Source organism: Lolium perenne, chromosome 4 (genome assembly GCF_019359855.2).
Source record: "Lolium perenne isolate Kyuss_39 chromosome 4, Kyuss_2.0, whole genome shotgun sequence".
Taxonomy (NCBI): Eukaryota; Viridiplantae; Streptophyta; class Magnoliopsida; order Poales; family Poaceae; genus Lolium; species Lolium perenne.
The window spans coordinates 301,636,348-301,654,219 of record NC_067247.2 but is presented as its reverse complement, the minus strand read 5'-3'; the positions used below and the strand labels follow the sequence as shown (position 1 = coordinate 301,654,219).

Sequence of the window (17,872 nt, the reverse complement as noted above, 5' to 3'; positions counted from 1 at the left end):
TGCTTATGCATATTATCACCTAAGCAGCCTTGTGCTTTGGTTTCAGAAATATGATCGCTGCAATAGATTTTCCAGAATGAAACTTCTCTAGACATCGAACCATATATAGCTCTGAATGGTGTTTACTGGGAGTATATATCTCAGCTACATCAATTTCTAGACACAATATAGTTTAATCATGCACCAAGAATCGATTATCTGTCCAAGTTATTCATGGTGTTATGGGCAGTCATCTTGCAGTATCGTGAACTAACCTGAAATCAACAGCCAGTAGTGGATCTTTCATATCTTAGTGTGCAAAAAAAAGTTAACCTTGGTCACAACAAAATAATAATGTTTAGCTTCGACTATCAGGCTCTATTTCGCGTATAAATTATTGATTAAGAATGATGTGAGCACGAGTCTTTCAGGTAAGATGCTAGCTTAGCATGAGGGTTGGATGAATGGTTATGCGCTACCGCAAGTAAGAAGAATGCATTCAGTTAAATTTGCGTTAGGCATATGGCAGCTCAGCATATAATATTTCTGTAGTTAGTTGATTACTGTGTGGTTACTGGTTATACAAGTAGAGCATGTGCCCTCTTAAGCTACACGGGAACATGAGGTTGTCTAATCCTTGTTAGACTATGTGTATGGTTGAGATTAGACTAGGATTAGATCATCTTGTTCTCCAAGTCTACCTCTCCTTGTACCTCTATATATACCCCCAAAGGGTCATGGAATACAACACACAATTCTAGGGTTCAACAATTTCTATAATCATGTGCTATCGAATGAGGAGCCGAATGGTTTGGAAGAATTTGCTAAATGGGTACTTGATCTCGGTGATGGATCCGTGCCCGTGGATACACGAGCAGGGGAGGCTACGCCCTCTTGGATCTCTTTACCGCCAGACATAGCACTGCTACTTGATTCAGATCCTGTCTCTGCTATTGTTGATGCAGTGTATGATTCATTTTTTGAAACGCATTCTGATGAATCTTACTTGGCAGAGCGTGCTACAGTTTGTCCTACTAATAAAGTCGCTGACTCTCAATGAGACTGTTTTCTCAAGGGTATTAGGAGAAAAAATGATTTCCGAGAGCTGTGATGCTATTTGTAAAATACTGGATCATGTGGCAGTTGCAAATCTGTTGTATCCCCCTGGAATTTCTCCACGAAGTCAATCCTCCAAGCTTTCCGCAGCATAGAGTTTCACTGAAGGTAGGGGTTCCAGTAATGCTACTGAGAAATATCAATCAAGCTATGTACTTTGCAATGGTACTCGCTTAATTTTAAGCGACTCGGCGAGTGGGTTGTAGAAGCTAAAATTATGACAGCAACCAACGTTGGTGAACATGTGTGCATGCCAAAAATTGTTTTGTACAGCCACAAAGTGCCCTTTCACACTGCATTGCCATCATTATCCAATTGAATGTGTCGGGTTATCCATATGCCCCTCTGTGTTATTGTACTCTCTTCCATTTTGCTTTCGATCTGTCATTCATCTTGTTTTCTAACAATTATCTTTACGGGTGTTCTCTTATGTTCAGGTTTTTGGTGCCCATAGGGTTTACCGGCCCATTCATGGACTGCTGTATCCTCCTCCTCCTATTGTTATATCTGATCGCTTTTGTATCATTTCTAGGTTGTATCTTACTACTAGCTAAATTGCATTCAGCTTAGTTTCCTGTATATTCTGGAGGCAGTGATCTAATAACTATCTTTTTCCAAAGTTTGCTCTGTGCTGTGTATTTTGTGGTACATGTCTGCGATAAATATATGTATAAAAAGTTATTTTTAGTGCTTCCAGATTTTATGCCGTTTTCCATTGCTATAGTATCGGTTCCAGATTTTATGCCGTTTTCAATTGCTATAGTATCGGTTCCAGATTTTATGCCGTTTTCAATTGCTATAGAAAGTATATGCGAAGGCCACACCTACGGTACAGACAAACTGAATCAAATTGTTTATGAGCTAAAACAATCTCTTATGTATTAATGTCACCTTTTCATATACTACTGGCACTATAGCAAGGAACGGAGGGAGTATTATCTTTTCAATGTGTTTATCTATAATTGCTTGCCGCCGTAGGTTGGCAAGCCGCGCCATCCTACCTAGTCTGATAATATAGGACCCCAGCAATGGTGGACCCAAGAGTATTTGAAAGCCCGAGCAAACTACACATTTGTAAGACTTAAGACGCTATTTTTATTCAAATCACCAGGATAATGCACTGATACAAGGAAGCGCCCATTAAGCAAGCCCGGGCAAGTGCCGAGGCTGCAGGGATGCTGAATCCCCCTATGGACCCCAGTGAGAACCTTGGAAAGAGATGCTTTTCTTCGAAACAGGAGTGAAGAGATGCTGCATGCTGTTTATAACAACATGTCGTCCTTGGAGGGCAGACGAGTGTACACGTTGAACAGCAGGTTGGTATTCCGCCGGTTGGTACTGCTCCGGATCTGAGGGGGGCGGAAGAAGTACAGCCCCATCATCATGGCCACTAACCAGAACGGCGTCAAGTATAGTACGACAGCTCCCTCGCAAAAAAAAAAAAAAAAGTATAGTACGACAGCCATCACCAGCGACAGTGTGGTGAAGATGGGCGTCACCCAGGGGTCGCGCCATCTGAGAAGTGACTCGGCGCGCTCGGCCTTCATGGCCAGGTCGCCAACCACCCTCTGTGTCTTGGCGGCCATGCGCCTTAGTCTGTCATACCTCTTCCGCACGATGCCATCCGGCTTGGTAGACGTGTCCAACTCCTCGTTCAGCTCGTTGGCGTGTGCCGGATCCGCGTACCACAACACCAAGTTTAGCACCGAGTCTACTCCCAGCTCGCCTGGGAGTATGTTGGACGGCCGCAACGTGTCTAATTCCTCCTCCAGCTCGTCCGGGAGCGCGAGCTCCACCTGCGACAACATCATGTCTATGCGCGGCGGCCTCCGCGGCCGCCACGGGTAGTTCCACACACCTATCATGATCATGTACATGAGCACTAGTGGCAGGATGATCCTCGGGTTCCACACCAGGGTGATGAACACGACGTAAATCAAGATCGTGTTACTCGGATTCTTCCACTTGCAGGTGTCGTCAAACCACTTCCCGGCTGCGACCGTGACGGAGATGAGGGAGGTGAGCCGGTAGTAGTTGGCCTTGCTCCGGCGGTGGCTGAATTGCGAGTCAGGGTCCAGCATGTACTCCACCACCTCCCTCGGCAGTGGGGGATCGGACTGTTCTAGCTGGTTCGCGACGATCTGCATCGCCTGGAACTGAAGGTAGTCCAGCTGTGGCACCGAGATCGGATTCGTGTAGTGCATCTTCGGGAGGAGAGGACGGCCGTACTGCACCAGCATTTTGGACCAAGACTTGCAGGTGAAGCGCACGGCAAGTTGCAGCTCCCGGGTCTTCATCAGGCCCGACGGGCTCAGCGCCAGCAACGGGTAGTGGTGGGTGTGCACTCGGCCGGCCTCCAATGTCGAGAGGCGGACTCGAACCTTGCCGATCCTCTGGTCCTTGCCCCCATGGCCGTGGTGGAGGTTTGCGTTGTCGAAGACGACGATGGTGATGACGGTGCTGAGGTCGAACACCTCCCAGGCGTACTGCTCGTTCCATTGCGGCGCCGCCGTGGCCAGCAGCGTGCGCGTGCGCACCCACTTGGCACCGTACTTGGCGACGCAGTACAGGTTCTTGATGCCGCCCAGGCCGCGAGCGCTGAGGATGCCCACCTCCAGGATGCCGATGGCGCTCTTCCGGAGCTTCTTCGCCGCCGGCTGCAGGTCGCTGCTGTAGTCTGACGACTCGTCCAGCACGTGGTACGCCGTCTCCAGGGACATCTTCAGCTGGATCTTGCTGGCGAGCGTCCCCTCGTCCACCGTGGCGACGTCCTCCGACGCCTCGGTCGTCACCACACGCGACAGACTGAACCATTTAGTTGGCACCGACCTAGCCAGGTCGTTGCGTGGGAGGTGCGGCCACTCGACTGGTATGATGACGCGGCCGATGGGCTCGTCCCTCCTGTCGGCGACGCGTTCCTCCACCGTCACCACCAGTGGATCCACGAACGGCTTCCTGACCACGAACATTAAATCCTCTTCCCACACCGGGTTCGCCGTTCCACCCCGTGGACTCGTCCGCCAGATCTGGTTTCCCATCTGGATCTTTGCGATGGTGTCCTCTAATGGCCGGCCCGTCTCGCTTGCAACCAGGTCCTGCGCCGTGATGACGGAGACCTTGAGGTAGATGAGCTTGGGGGAGTAGTACACCTTGCAACGCGTGCTGGTGAGCTCCTCAAGGGACAGCGAGTGCGCGTCCGCGTGCCACGCCTCCGGGAACGCGTCATCGGCTTGTGTTCCGAGCCAGATAGCGAGCATGATCTCGCCAAGGCCATGGCCGCCACGGCTGAGCCTGTTGCCATGGGCGTCGGAGAGTTGGTACCACTGCGGCGCGAGCTCGGAGTCCGACGGGAGGCGGGAGGGGACGTCGGACATGTCGAAAACGACGAGGCCGATGGAGTCCTCCCGGAGCATTTCCTTGTCCCGGACGATGACTTCGAACTGGCGAACGTCACCACGGTAGACGAGGTGGTCGCGGGAGAAGGCGAACGTCTGCCGCCACTCCGGGCTGGCATTCTTCTCCAGGTGCCGCATGAGCGTGAGGCCCCTGAACTTGCCCATCTTCACCTCCACGTACAGGTCGACGGAGTCTGTGATCTCCATGGTGGGCAGGTCGCGCGCCTTCACCACGGTCACGTACAGGTACGACATCGGCTCTACCATGTCGAACGTGCAGGGGATCTTTGCGGCAGCTGAGCGCGGGCCTAGCTTGGCCGGTAGGGGAGCCTTGGTCTCCACGAGGTCGTACACTGAGCCTGGTGATTGAGCCGGGGCTGGGCCTGCGTGCCGTGGGAAGTCGACGGTTTGACCCGGCGGCGGTTGTGACGCCACCATGGCGAGCCGAGGTGAGGTGGAGGCGGCGCGTGGCATGTCGACTGTCTGAACCTCCAGCGCATGCGTGCCTGTCTCGGCGCCCGGCCGTAGTACCAGGGGGAGCACTGTAGGATCATCGGTGTCGCCCTCCCCAACGGATTCCGTCGAAGCTACCCCTGCGGTAGAAGAGGCAGCCTCCCCCGTCTGGTCGGCGGCGGGGGCGGAACCATGCATGCATTAGTCTACTTACACACTATATTAAGAAGAAATATAGAAAGAAAGAAACGAAAGTGCACTTTTGATCGCAGGTGTAGATGCTCCATATATACTAAGAAAGAAAGAAAGAAAGCAAACATATGTAAAGAAGACGTAATGTTCGATTTTTCTAAGCAGTGCCCTAGTTAATCTGCTACTAATAAGATTGCAGTAGGTGATGATGGTACGTTATTTGTTATTTCTGATTTTACCCCTCATCACCATTCAGGCATTCACCAGAAACTATTGTAGGCTTTGCCACCGCCAAGTGAAATGGTTCGGTGTTCTTGAAAGATAAATAAAACGATCCTGCCTAGCCAACAAGCTCCAATCTACTCGAGCTCCTTGTTAAAACTTGTGTGGGCATGTGGCCATGGTTGTACGAATCGATGCCCATAGGGATTCATTCAATTTTGTTTTGTTCAACTAAGAAATGTCACATACAAATCTAGCTGTTGTATGGTTGAGAAAGATCTGTACTATAAAACTGGAACCGGTGATGATGGTACGTCCCATGTTTTTATTTTGGTCCTCCAGTTTATGAGAAATTAACCCGAAGTACACATAGATGGGCTAAGTTGCAACTAGCAGGGTCTAACTCGCAAAAGTACCAGAGGGATAGGATTCCCCAAATTCTTCTCCTTTGGCGCCCGGGAGGCTCCGCCTTGAGCTCCGGTGCCGACCACCGGAGAAAACGACCCCCTGGATCCTCCACCATCCGGCCTCCACCGTGGGGGTGTCGCCGTTGGCCATCAGGCCTTCACCATGGTCCCTACCACCTACTCGAGGTGTGGGGGTGCATCGACAGGAGGAGTTCCTGGGCAAAGTTGAGGTGCCTTGACCAACCTACTCCTGGGCAGAGAACGTGGGCGTTGTGGGCTGGGCTTTAGAGTGGAGCGGGGGTGTGTCGTCCGAATCTTCTGCGCAACATCCAACCAAGTCACATCGTGGCGATCTGGCGGCCTACGATGCCGCCTGGCCTGGACAAGGGACTAGCTGTTGGCTTCACCGGAGCGTACAAAGTACCACATGGATTCGTTCAATTTTGTTTGATTATAAACAAATGATTGGGATTCATTCAATTTTGTTTTGTTCGATTATAAAAGAAAAATGATTGGATGTACTTGGAAAAAACTAATAACACTATGTGTGCACAACACTGATAATGCAAGTACAGAGAACTTGAACTCGAGCGGGTTGGAAGCTATCAACAACTCACTACCACTAGGCTATGCCTTTGTTAAGGTTTTGTTCGATTATGAAGTTCCACATACAAATCTAGCTGCTGTATGGTTGGGAAAGATTGCTCTCGTATGGTTTCTTACTCTTGGGAAACATAGATACATTGTTGCTTGGTGGTTCGCTGTTAGTTGTAGATGTATGATGCTAAGTACAAAAGCATTTGGTTTCAGTTTAATTTTCTAATTCACGTTCTCAAATGGTTGTTGCGGATTTCGTTCGATTAGGAGATAAAATCATGGCATAGCCCGTAGATAATCTATTTGATATTCAACTTTCTCAATTGCTAAGCTTAGATGTGATAAGTTCAGGTCATGAATTATGACATACCTCAGCTTCAGAGTTCTATTTTGAAAATATTTGAGATGTTGAGGGTTTGGGCCTAGCAAGATGAGTTTGTGAAGTAAACAGCTGAGCTGTACAAGCTGATGACCTCAATATTTTTCTTGCCATTTGCTAACTATAAATTTATATTAGCCGAATGGTTCGCCAGCCACTCGATATTGTCGCTGGCCATGGGATTTGTTTTTCATCGGGATAAAATGAGAAGATAGCTTGTTTGCCATCAGACGTTGTCCACTGAAAAGTTAATGTACGCAAATACGGGTGCTTTATATTTTGTTGGATCATCTATGACGAGTAAACAAGGGTTGATGTACTAGGGCGATAAGACATGTGAATCAAGAACAGATTTCTCATTTAGGGTCTGATTGGTTGCCAACAATAGATTTTCAGGTATCTAGTGGGTCAAAATTCGGCTCTTTGGAACCCAACTCGCACAGAAATGTTGCACATCACGATGTTTAAAGCAGACCAAAAGTTCGTCCGAGTGGAACAGTCGATTCGGCTGTTTTTCTATGGATAGGCCATGCCAACTACCGTATTTACTGTTTTGCATGCACTGAAAAGCGCGGGAGACGTGGCATACCCCTTTATTCTGCACTCCACTCCCTCATCTCCCAACCGGCACTCTCGCCTCCCTCGATTTCTCCATGGCCGCCGCTCCTCCTCCTCCCCCTCCGTCCGGTGGCCTCCCCTACCATCAGGAAGATGTCCGCCTAGAAAGTGGGCGGCGCGCCAACTCGACCAGCTAACGGCCCCTCCGGCGGCCGCCTCGACCAGTTCGCATGTCCTACCCTCGCTGATTTGGCTGTGGTTTTTTCAACCCCTCCGGCGGCCGCCTCGATCAGGCCCTCGTCTTCTTCTCGGGCTCCGGCCGGTCGTTCCAGGTCTCGGAGCGTTCCTCCGCCAACATGCGCGCCAGATTTCTCCAAGGTACGCCCACAATCTCGTAGATTTAGGTAGCGGTTAGGGTTTAGTTGAAACTGCTAACCACCGTTGATTGTGCTATGTACGGCGACCGACGGTACGATGTTAGGGCTAAAATGCATGCGCTACTAGGGTAGCTTGTTGTGGTGCTGCATGGGCATTGCAGATTTCTCATTTTGGGCAGTGCATTTATCGGGGTGTGAAATGATTGCACACCCTAATTTACAAAATTGGGACAAAACTTGCAATGTTCTGGACAATGCTATTGTAGATTTGGGTAATGATGTGGCAAGATTGAGCAAGGCAGTGCCAAAGCTGTTGATCATGCTCTGGATGATGATCAACACATTGACAGTGCCAAAGCTGTTCATCTTGGTGTTGATCATGCTCTAGATGATGATCAACACATTGACAGTCCCAAAGTTGTTGATTATGGTCTTGTTCATGCTCTGGATGATGATCAACACATAGAGAGTGTCAAATCTCTTGATCATGCAACTTACACGAACTTTCTTATCTGATTAGGTCGTCAAGCTGGAGGGTGGCAGGGTGGGAAGGGGTGGTTCCCTCCACCCGGCTACCTGGAAAACTCCGTCATAAACCACTGGACGAGCGCTCTAAAGCCGGAGGTGCCAGACAGGGTGGAGGATGTGTTGATGCCACCTCCCACTGTGGGACGCTAGCCTAAGCTAGGCACATCGCCAGGTTGCTGATGTGGCGTAGGTTCTACGTGCAGCTCAACATGGATGACCTCCACATGCTCGTCGTGCCATCATGGTTTCAGGATGCGCTTCAGGATTAAGATTCCACTGCCACGTAGTGTGCCCTTGTCTGTTTGCCGATTCTGCGACGAGTGGGTGCAGGTCACCTACCATGGTGGTTTTCGGCAGGAACTGGGCGCAGACGGTCTACAAGTACGATCTTAATTATGGCAACATCGTGGAGCTCAAGCTCTAGGCCTTCGTCTTGAAGATGATCACCTACAAGGCCGACTGCTCCACCAGTAGTTTCCACACCTGCCACGATCACGGCTAGGCGGCGGCAGCCCTCCTTTTCTCTGTCTGTTTGTTAATTCTATCCATATGTAGTTGTAGTGGTACTTCTGAACCTATGTGTACAAGACAGTAAGTTGGTATTTGATCAAGGGGTTCTACGGGCTTATATAGCCTTGGAACGTCTTGCTTTTGATCAAGGGGTTCTACGGGCTTATATTATCACCATGGAACATCCTAGCTTTTAATCAGGGCATGTTTGTAAGTCCTAACAATGGTAATGAGGTGATGCAGTTAGCTAATTATGTCTGTTCTCTTGAGTGTTGGGTATTGTCTTGATAATGATTAGTTAGGGGTAAGAGCACCTTATGAAGAGGGACGTAACAACATCGATGCTTAGTACATAACCAAACAGGCGATTCTTCCATTGTCAGCCAACGTAGTGCACGTTGTTGCCAACCAATAAATGTGCCGAAACTACACCATGAAACTTTGTTGGGATCCAAGTGTAATGCACAAACAGATCCAGCCTCAGTTTCATCTCATACGGCATCCAACGAGGCAAAAGCAAAAAAAGGTAAATTTCGGTGCAAGCAACCATTCAGACCCTTAGTTTAATGCGAAGCCGTAGCAGCGTACGGGCTGTGCTAGTTTAAATTATAAGCTGTTTAGCAGATTGACACGTTATTTAAACTGAATCCTGATAAAACTACTGCCACCATTAAATCATACTCCCTTGATTCATAATAAGTGCTGGATTTTAGTTTAATCGGAGTAGCATAAATGACCATCAAAGAAGCATGCGGCCAAACTTTTTTCAGTTTTGATCATTATATTCATCAAGATAAATAGTTTTCTTTTGGCAAAAAAGATAAATATTTTTCTAATATAAAATTTACACAATTCACACTTGCATATTCATATAAAAATTAAAAGCAAGGATGTTCCACAGAAACTCAATTCGGCTTCCGGTGCATACCTCCCTCTACCAAAAAACATATTTTGAAGTGTCGGAAATTTTTGACTAAAAATTCAACATGTACACGTGCACAATACATGTAAGTTCGTCAAGTTTCGTGAAAAATCGATATTTTTCGTGGTTCTATGTAAAAAAGAAATTTTTGTTGTTGTGAAAAGCTTTATTTTCAACACCGGATTTTGTCATTTTTACACGCGCCACACGCCAAGACGATTTTTCATGAAAGGACTTTGTGAGCGTGTAGCACATGATGTACGTGTGAATTTTCTGGTTTCAATTTTTTAACATTTCAAAATATGCCTAAGATGAATTTTAAAATAAAGAGAGCATATGCTCCCACGTTCCAAAACATCACTTCTGACAATATAAGCCCGAAGAACCCTTGCATATTCATATAAACGTTTTATATTTTGCATAGTCTCACTTGTATAATTATAAAACGTTGTATAGTTTACAAAATAGTTATGAAAATATATCCTATAACAGATCTAGTGATATTAATTGTGTGCTATATTTGTTGGTAATTGACTATCTAGCATCAGGGGACCAGAGGTAATTTGTACAAAAAGGGTTCTAGTGTAGATACAAGGATGTGCACGTGAAGCAACTAGCGACATTGTTTCTATTTCTCAAGCACCAAAGCTCACACCCTAGTAGCATAACTGGTCACAGTGCAAGGACTACAACGCAGAATTAAAGAAAAAGTGCAAAATTTACATATATTGAACATACCTCGATTTTTGTTACATGAAGCCTATCAATTATATTTCGTGCACTAGCTGGTCTCTTATTTGGATTGAAATCTCTGCATTCTATAGCTATCTCATAGCATACTCGTACTTGTTCGCATAGTGTGTCTCGTTGTGATATCTCCAGCCTACCACTCCAACTTTGAAGTACCTAAAAATAGAAGTGGTGAGTTATGGTCATTAAAACAGATCGGAAGCATCTTCATATACAGGAAACTCAAATATGTACATTATATAACATACCTTCAAGCATCCAAATAATAATAATAAATCTCTAAAAGGTAAACTATGTCCCAATAGATTCAAGTCACATATATCACCATGTTAATGGCACTCACGAATTCAACGAAAACAAGTAGAAATAAAAAGGCAAAATCCTTCTTGCAAACAACAACTATGTTAGGACTCCATATTAGTTTTTCGTGGGTATGGTCAGAATATGGCAACCGAGTCATGTATGCATGATGCCACATGAGATCTTTTTTGAGGTTTTAGACTATAAAGTAATAGTTTATGTCTTAAACAATAACTCAAAATTCATACTGCTGTATCCGAGCCGTATGGTCACTTTTTCCAACATTGTAAGTCGCCAAAAGATTTTAATAAAACAAAATATACATGATCTCGGGCACAATTTCAATTGGTATCTTTGATCATCTCACAGTTGGATTTGTCGCAACGATATCTTATAAATTAGATCCCATGTTGATATGTTTTAACTATTATTTGTTTACCCCTAGTTGCCAGATTATAGTCAGTTGGTCAACTAGATAGAGTTAAGTTGGTTACCATATTTTAATCAAATGGTTACCAGGCAAGGTTGGAAAAAAAAAGCTAGGCGTAAGCGAGGCGGTTGGCATTCGCCTAGTGCATACACAGTCCTTAAGGGCCCTAGGCGAGCCTATGCCGGCATCTTTTTACCATCAGTTGTGTATTTAGGTTATTATATGTGAAAATACATCAATTGAGAGCATGCACATGAGTAAAATACCAGAAATACCATTGCAACATTATCCATGTGACTCGTCAACGAAATATGACATGATTTCGTATTGAAGATGGCAATCTATTGGTTGCACTGCCTAGGATTTCGCTTATGTCCTAAGTGATGCGTTTTTCTATTTTCTAGTGCCTAAGCATGTTGAGCGCCGCCTAGGCATCACCTTTTTCAAGGTTTTCTGAACTTCACTTCTCACCAGTGTAAGCTTTGCATGATGGTAATGCCATCTTTTATGTGTTTAGAGTGGATCAGATAATCACTAGACATGTAGATCACTGATATGACACAAAAATTAAATTATCTCGTGACTATGTATTATTTGGGTGGTAAATGTTAACTAGTAACATGGTTGCTATAGTACAGTAGCCTGGCAAACTGCATCATTTTTTGATTTAAAACACATTAAGATGGGATCATAACCCAATGGTGAAAATGGATCATTAAATTGGTTTAACGTTTAATAGATAACATACCGTGAATTTTCGGACATGTAAAAGGTTCCATGTATGCATGTGGCGTTGGTTAAGTATGTGGGCTCCAAAGCAATATCTCAGGTTATATGGAAACCTGGTGATTCGCATTTTTGGGCTGGCATCATGGCCACTAAAAAACACTTTTTCCCATTCGGTTCATTCTCCATTCAGAATGGGTCTGAGATAAGGTTCTGGGAGGATAGGTGGTTGGGTGCAACTACTCTTCGAGAACAATATCCCGCTTTGTACAATATTGTTCGACATAAAGGAGATACCTTACAGAAGGTGATGGAAACTTCTCCACCCTCTATGTCGTTCAGGCGTGATCTCATTGGTCCCAGGCTGGCTTCATGGAATGAATTGCTACAACGGTTAACTTCAATCCAGCTGATTCAGGGGGCCAATGAATTTCGTTGGAATCTTACCAAGAATGGTAAGTTCTCGGTTAGTTCCATGTATAAAGCTTTAATCTTACCTAGTCAACCGGTTCTTAATAACAAATCCATCTGGAAGATGAAGATACCTCTAAAAACAAAAGTCTTTGCATGGTATCTTCGTCGGGGTGTGATTCTCACTAAAGATAACCTTGCCAAACGCAATTGGCATGGCTATACGAAATGTGTTTTCTGTCATGAAAATGAGACAATAAAACACCTCTTCTTCAGCTGTAGAATTGCTAGGTCTATATGGTCAATCATTCAGATAGGTTCTACCCTATATCCTCCCCGTAGCGTTGCAAACATTTTCGGCAACTGGCTAAACGGGGTTGAAACTAGGTGTAAAACGCTTACCAGGATGGGTGCGATTGCTTTTATATGGTCGCTTTGGCTATGTAGAAATGACAATGTTTTTAATGACAAGAATTCTTCTCTTTTGCAGGTTGTGTACCGCGCTAAGGCTTTGCTCCGTTCATGGTCGCCACTCCAGCGTTTGGAGGATCGCGGCCTTTGTACGGAGGTGTCTACACGCTTGGAGAACACGGCGAAGGAGTTTATTTCTCAACATGGGTGGCAGCATAATAGGCGTCTTCAGGCTTTTTAGGCTGTGCCGGTTTCTCTAGCGTTTATCTTTCTATCGACTATGTACTCCTTTGTTTGATCTTTTGATACTTTGAACAGCTATGTGCATCTTAGTTTTGCAGAGGCTGGGTGTAATGCTTAAACCTTTTAAGTAATGAAGCGTCCTTTATCGAAAAATGTGGCGTTGGTTGCTTGGTCCTAATAGGGCCGGATGCTAACTCAAGCGCTGGATGGAACTAGCTTTGTTGGTCATGTGTTCATAGTAGATTAATCCTATTATATTTATATGTATCAGAAATTTAATTTGGCTCATGGGAGCATATGCTTCTGCCACCGGAAAAACATATTGAAATGTTTTTTAAAAAATTAAAAAAAATCTCACTTACGTATCAACATTTTACGTGCGCACATCAAGTCTTGCAAAAAAACGACATTTTTTTTTGACTTGTGTAAAAAAGACAAATAAAACGTCTCGTACACAACCTTTTTTTACACAATTTTTTTTCTTTTTTAGGATGAAACTCAAAATGCGGTTTTCTGTGAAACCACTTTTTGAACGTGTAGAATTTCAAGATGTATTCACTAAATTTTGTGTTCAAAATTTTCAACATTTTAAAAGTGTATTTAAAATGAAGTTTAAAAACCGGGAGCATATGCTCCTGGGTGCCAAAACGCCCTAAATCAAACATTATATTTGAATAAGTTTATATATATTTTTGTAATAAGTTTCACTATAAAAAATAAGCATACTATGAATACCTATTTATTTTGGTGGGTCTATAGGATTTAACTTGGTGTTGTGGAATATTACTTTTTTTATAAACTTGGTCAAACTTATGGAAGTTTCACTTAAGAAAAAAATTATATGTTTTTTTTGGTAGAAGGAGGGAGTATTTTTTTTAACACTGCAAGATTTCTATGTAGATTTCCATTTTTTTTTACCTTCACCGACGTACTTGCACCTTTAAGTTTACTTTATTTATATTTATTGTGCATAGCAACCGAGTTCATGTTTCCCTTAAGAATTGATAATTTTACCTTGATTTTCTCTAGCTATGTTTTGACATTTATTTTATAAAGTTGTATACCTTTTAAGTTTATATTTTCACCACTACATGTGCTTCAAAAATTACTATTAATGACACGTCTCAAACTGAAATTTAATGATAGTTAGTAGCTTGATATTCTAAGCTACTTATATACATCATAAACAAGTTATATATATCTTGCTTACGTTATCAGTATCTTGATATCCCTTCTGTCCGGTCAGTATTTCAATGATAATAATACCAAGACTATACAAGTCAGCACTGCATGCAATTACTCCTCCTTCGATAATTTCTGGGGCAATGTATCCCCTATATCAAAACATAAAAGATATGATCAATTAATAATGTTCAAAGAGAGTGCAAATTTAAAATTATATAGCACAAAAGACTGAGCTTTGTAGAGGTAATAGCTAGCTTACATCGTTCCTAGTATGGTTTTGGTAATATCTCGACTCTGATTTTCGTCAAAGCATCTCGACAGTCCAAAATCAGTAATTTTTGGTATCATGTTATTGTCAAGCAATATATTCGCTGGTTTCAGATCCAAGTGAACAATATGATTCTCATGAAGGTATTGTAGACCTTCACAGATCCCTATGATTATTTTATAGCACATTCCCCAATCACGATGTGCATCTATAAAGAGAAGATGAGGAACCTGGTTTATACTTGAGATAGTTATCTAGACACAGTTTGTAATGCATGAAGTGAAGGACATATGAAGAGAAAAATTAGAGGCCACATGGTCATACCGATGATATACTTATCAAGACTCCCTTTAGCTACATACTCGAAGCAAAGGAGTCTTTTATGGACATCTGCCATGACAAGTTTTCCGTTGTACATTTCCATATTTCCTTGTCTGTCAGCACAGTATCCAAGAAATCTTACAACATTTTTGTGCTTTACCTGCATCAGACATTCAATCTCTCGGTAAAATTTGGTTTAATCCATCATCAGATAGCTTCTTCAGAGCGACCACACTATCACGCACAGTATCCAAGAAATCTTACAGCATTTTTCTCGTTTACCTGCATCAGGCATTCAATCTCTCGCTGGAATTTGGTTTCATCCATACAAACATCGGATAGCTTCTTCACAGCGACCACACTATCACCAAGTATTCCCTGTCACTCACAGGTGTTAGCATAGCATCATCATTTTTTTTTATCAAATCGAGCGTGACTACACATTCATGACATGCATAGTATACCTTGTAAACCACTGCAAAACCACCCCTTCCTATCTCATGATCATCAGAGAAATCACTTGTGATGTCCTCCAAAAGTGATAATGGCAGGGCCTTGGGCTCTGCGTTTTCATCGATTAGCATCTGCTCTACATCACTTCGAGCAGTACTAGCTTTGCGATCCATTTGCAATCAATTAGTAATTAACCTGCAAACTAGAGCAGTATGTATGAGCCTATTATATGCGGCCAAAATTCTCAATTACTTGGGTAGCTAGTGAAGTACTAATATAGTTCCATACTACCAAAAAGCCGAACAAATTAACATTACTACTAAACTATTCTGCAAAGTTGAAACTTGAAAGCACCAACTTTGATTTTGAGCTCCCCTGTATGACTCCAACTCTTAGCGCGCAGTGGCTGCAAATTGGTGGCATAGAGCTGTGATCAATGATAAATCGCAGGTGGCTGATCCCCATAAGAAGCAGCAGCTTGTCAAACTGAATTAAGCTAGCAATCGAGAAGACCACACCGGCAGTAACAATACAAGTTCTTTCAAGAAAAAAGAAGAAGAGAGTAACGGCTAGTACCTGGACAAGCTTCTCGCTGCTTGCTACTGCCTAGTAAAGGTGATTGAGCTTTAGAGTCGTAGTGGGATACTGGGATCAGTGAAGGAGAAGAAGAGGATGTGATCGATGTGATGTATCACGTCAACGGCACTCTGAGAGAAGAGATACAATGTACGCGTTCTACAATAATTCAGCTGCCTCTAGACGAACATGTGTGTGCGTTGGCGAATGTGGACGTCTGAATGGTTTAATAGTCCATTAATAGATATTAGACTTTTTTAGTGAAGCTTAATGGCGATTGGTCTTTGTTAGATTATTATAATGCAGATTAGTTAGTAGTAGCATGTTTAAATACATGGGTTAGGTATAGGCCCAATACGAAAAGTAGCCCAGCTGACGAGGGGAGCTGAGGGTACGGTAGTTGACGCTTCACCTATCAGCGAGGCACGACGCGTGCCCTCTAGGCCGCAAGGGCCTAGCCCATTAGCAAGGACGGCGGCCAGAAGGACGGAGCTCTGTCGCTGCAGTGGTGATGAACTCACTGAGGTGGTGGAGCTCGGCGCGCACGGAGAACTTGATGGCGGACCTGTACTCCCTCTTGCTACAGGAGGAGTTGTCTTCGTCAGCGAGGCGCACCACGACCTCGCGCGCATCGAACGAGAGGGCGCCCGCTGCGTAGAGGCTGATGCGGCCGTCGAACGGGAGGCGGCTGCTGCGGCAGAACGCCAACCCCTTGCTGGGCACAGCCGACCAAATGACGGCGCGCGTCGCCGCCGCGGGCACCGTGGTCCCTGAGGCCGGCCGCAGGGTACTGGCCGGGCACGCCCGCGCCCTCTCCGCTGCCTCCCGCCGCAATTCTTGTCTCCCTCCGCAGGGAGGCGGCGTCGGAGACGGCAGCCGGCACCGGGGCGGGATCGGAGCTGGGTTCGCCCAAATCGGTGTTGGACTGGAGGAGGCGGCACTGGTGTTGGGGAGGGGCGGCGGCGCGTGTGTGCGTGGGCGGTTGCGTGCGAGCTGCGGTGTGTGGTGTGTTGTGCGCGTGGTGTGCGTGCGTAAAGGGATAAGGGAAAGGGAGAGGGAATAGATAGGGACGCGTGGGTAGGGGGCAAAATACCGGAACGGGCTCCTCTAACGTTAAGGAGCAAAGTCAGGGAAAAGAATGAAGTAAAGTCAGGGCAAAGTAGCATTAGTACCATATTATGTGATGTAATTAATTACTGTAGCCAATTACTGTAGACATTAAAAAATTTAACTAGATTTTACTACACTATAATTTTGTCTGTATGTAATTACTCTGATTGGATAACATAAATTTGTATTGTGAAGAATAATTTATGTTGTTTTGGGCTTAATCATATAATTTAGAAGAAGAAAAGTCAGACTACTGTAGCTTACCTGACTTTAAACCTCAACGTTAGAGGATCCTGTCCCCAAAATACCCCCGACAAATAAAGATGAAACCGCCGGCGGTAATTTTCAGCCTAAAAGGCCCACACCGATAGTTTACCCCCGGCGAATTTAAATCGTTCTCGCCGGCTGTAGTATAGTTACCCCCGGCGAATTTAAATTGTTCTCGCCGGGCGGTAAGTGGAGGTCCTTCTAGGGGCTCTCGGCTCAACTTACCCCCGGCGGTTTCAGTCAACACTCGCAGACGGTAAGTGGCTTATCCCCGGCGACTAGAATCCAGCTCGCCGGCGGTAACTTACCACCGGCATCTTCAAACCAGACCTACCGGCGGTGACAAGTGCGGCTATAAGCTTTTTCCTAGTAGTGAACAGCGAAGATTGGGTGGGGAAACTCCGCCGGGATCACCACCAGAGGGATCTCCACCTTCTCCAACGTTTTCATCATCATCACCATGATCAAGGGAGAGTAGTCCACCCCTGGACTATGGGTTTGTGGCAGTAGCTTGATCTATTTTTTGCATGTTCTTCATAGTTCTTAGTGCCATATGACCTGTATGGCTGTATCACATAATTATGGTCATATTTGTAATACCTATATGGTGGATCCTTATTCTATGATATTGTGCTATGAGATCCGATCCTTAATCTTGTGTGTCTTTTTTCAAGAACATAACCAGTACATAGAATAGGTAGCGATGTAAAATCTGGTATCCCTGTACTTTGTACTTCTTCTGTAGCAAATAGCTAGCTTCTGTGCCGTGTTATAGTTGCTAAAAAT

At 44.9% G+C, this 17,872-nt stretch overlaps 1 protein-coding gene and 1 pseudogene across 1 annotated transcript; both read right to left on the bottom strand.

The window, feature by feature from the left end:
- Positions 1 to 2,166: 2,166 nt before the first annotated feature.
- Positions 2,167 to 5,097, bottom strand: LOC139839196 (FT-interacting protein 4-like). Its single transcript, XM_071829245.1, has one exon. It carries the CDS (start codon positions 4,962 to 4,964, stop codon positions 2,358 to 2,360), a length of 2,607 nt encoding a protein of 868 aa, XP_071685346.1. The 5' UTR covers positions 4,965 to 5,097; the 3' UTR covers positions 2,167 to 2,357.
- A 5,151-nt stretch (positions 5,098 to 10,248) lies between these two features.
- Positions 10,249 to 15,497, bottom strand: LOC127295942 (cysteine-rich receptor-like protein kinase 27; annotated as a pseudogene).
- Positions 15,498 to 17,872: the final 2,375 nt, after the last annotated feature.

Coding starts and splice junctions, on each gene's coding strand:
- LOC139839196 (XM_071829245.1), bottom strand. CDS start 4,964: ATGCCACGCGCCGCCTCCACCTCACCTCGGCTCGCCATGGTGGCGTCA.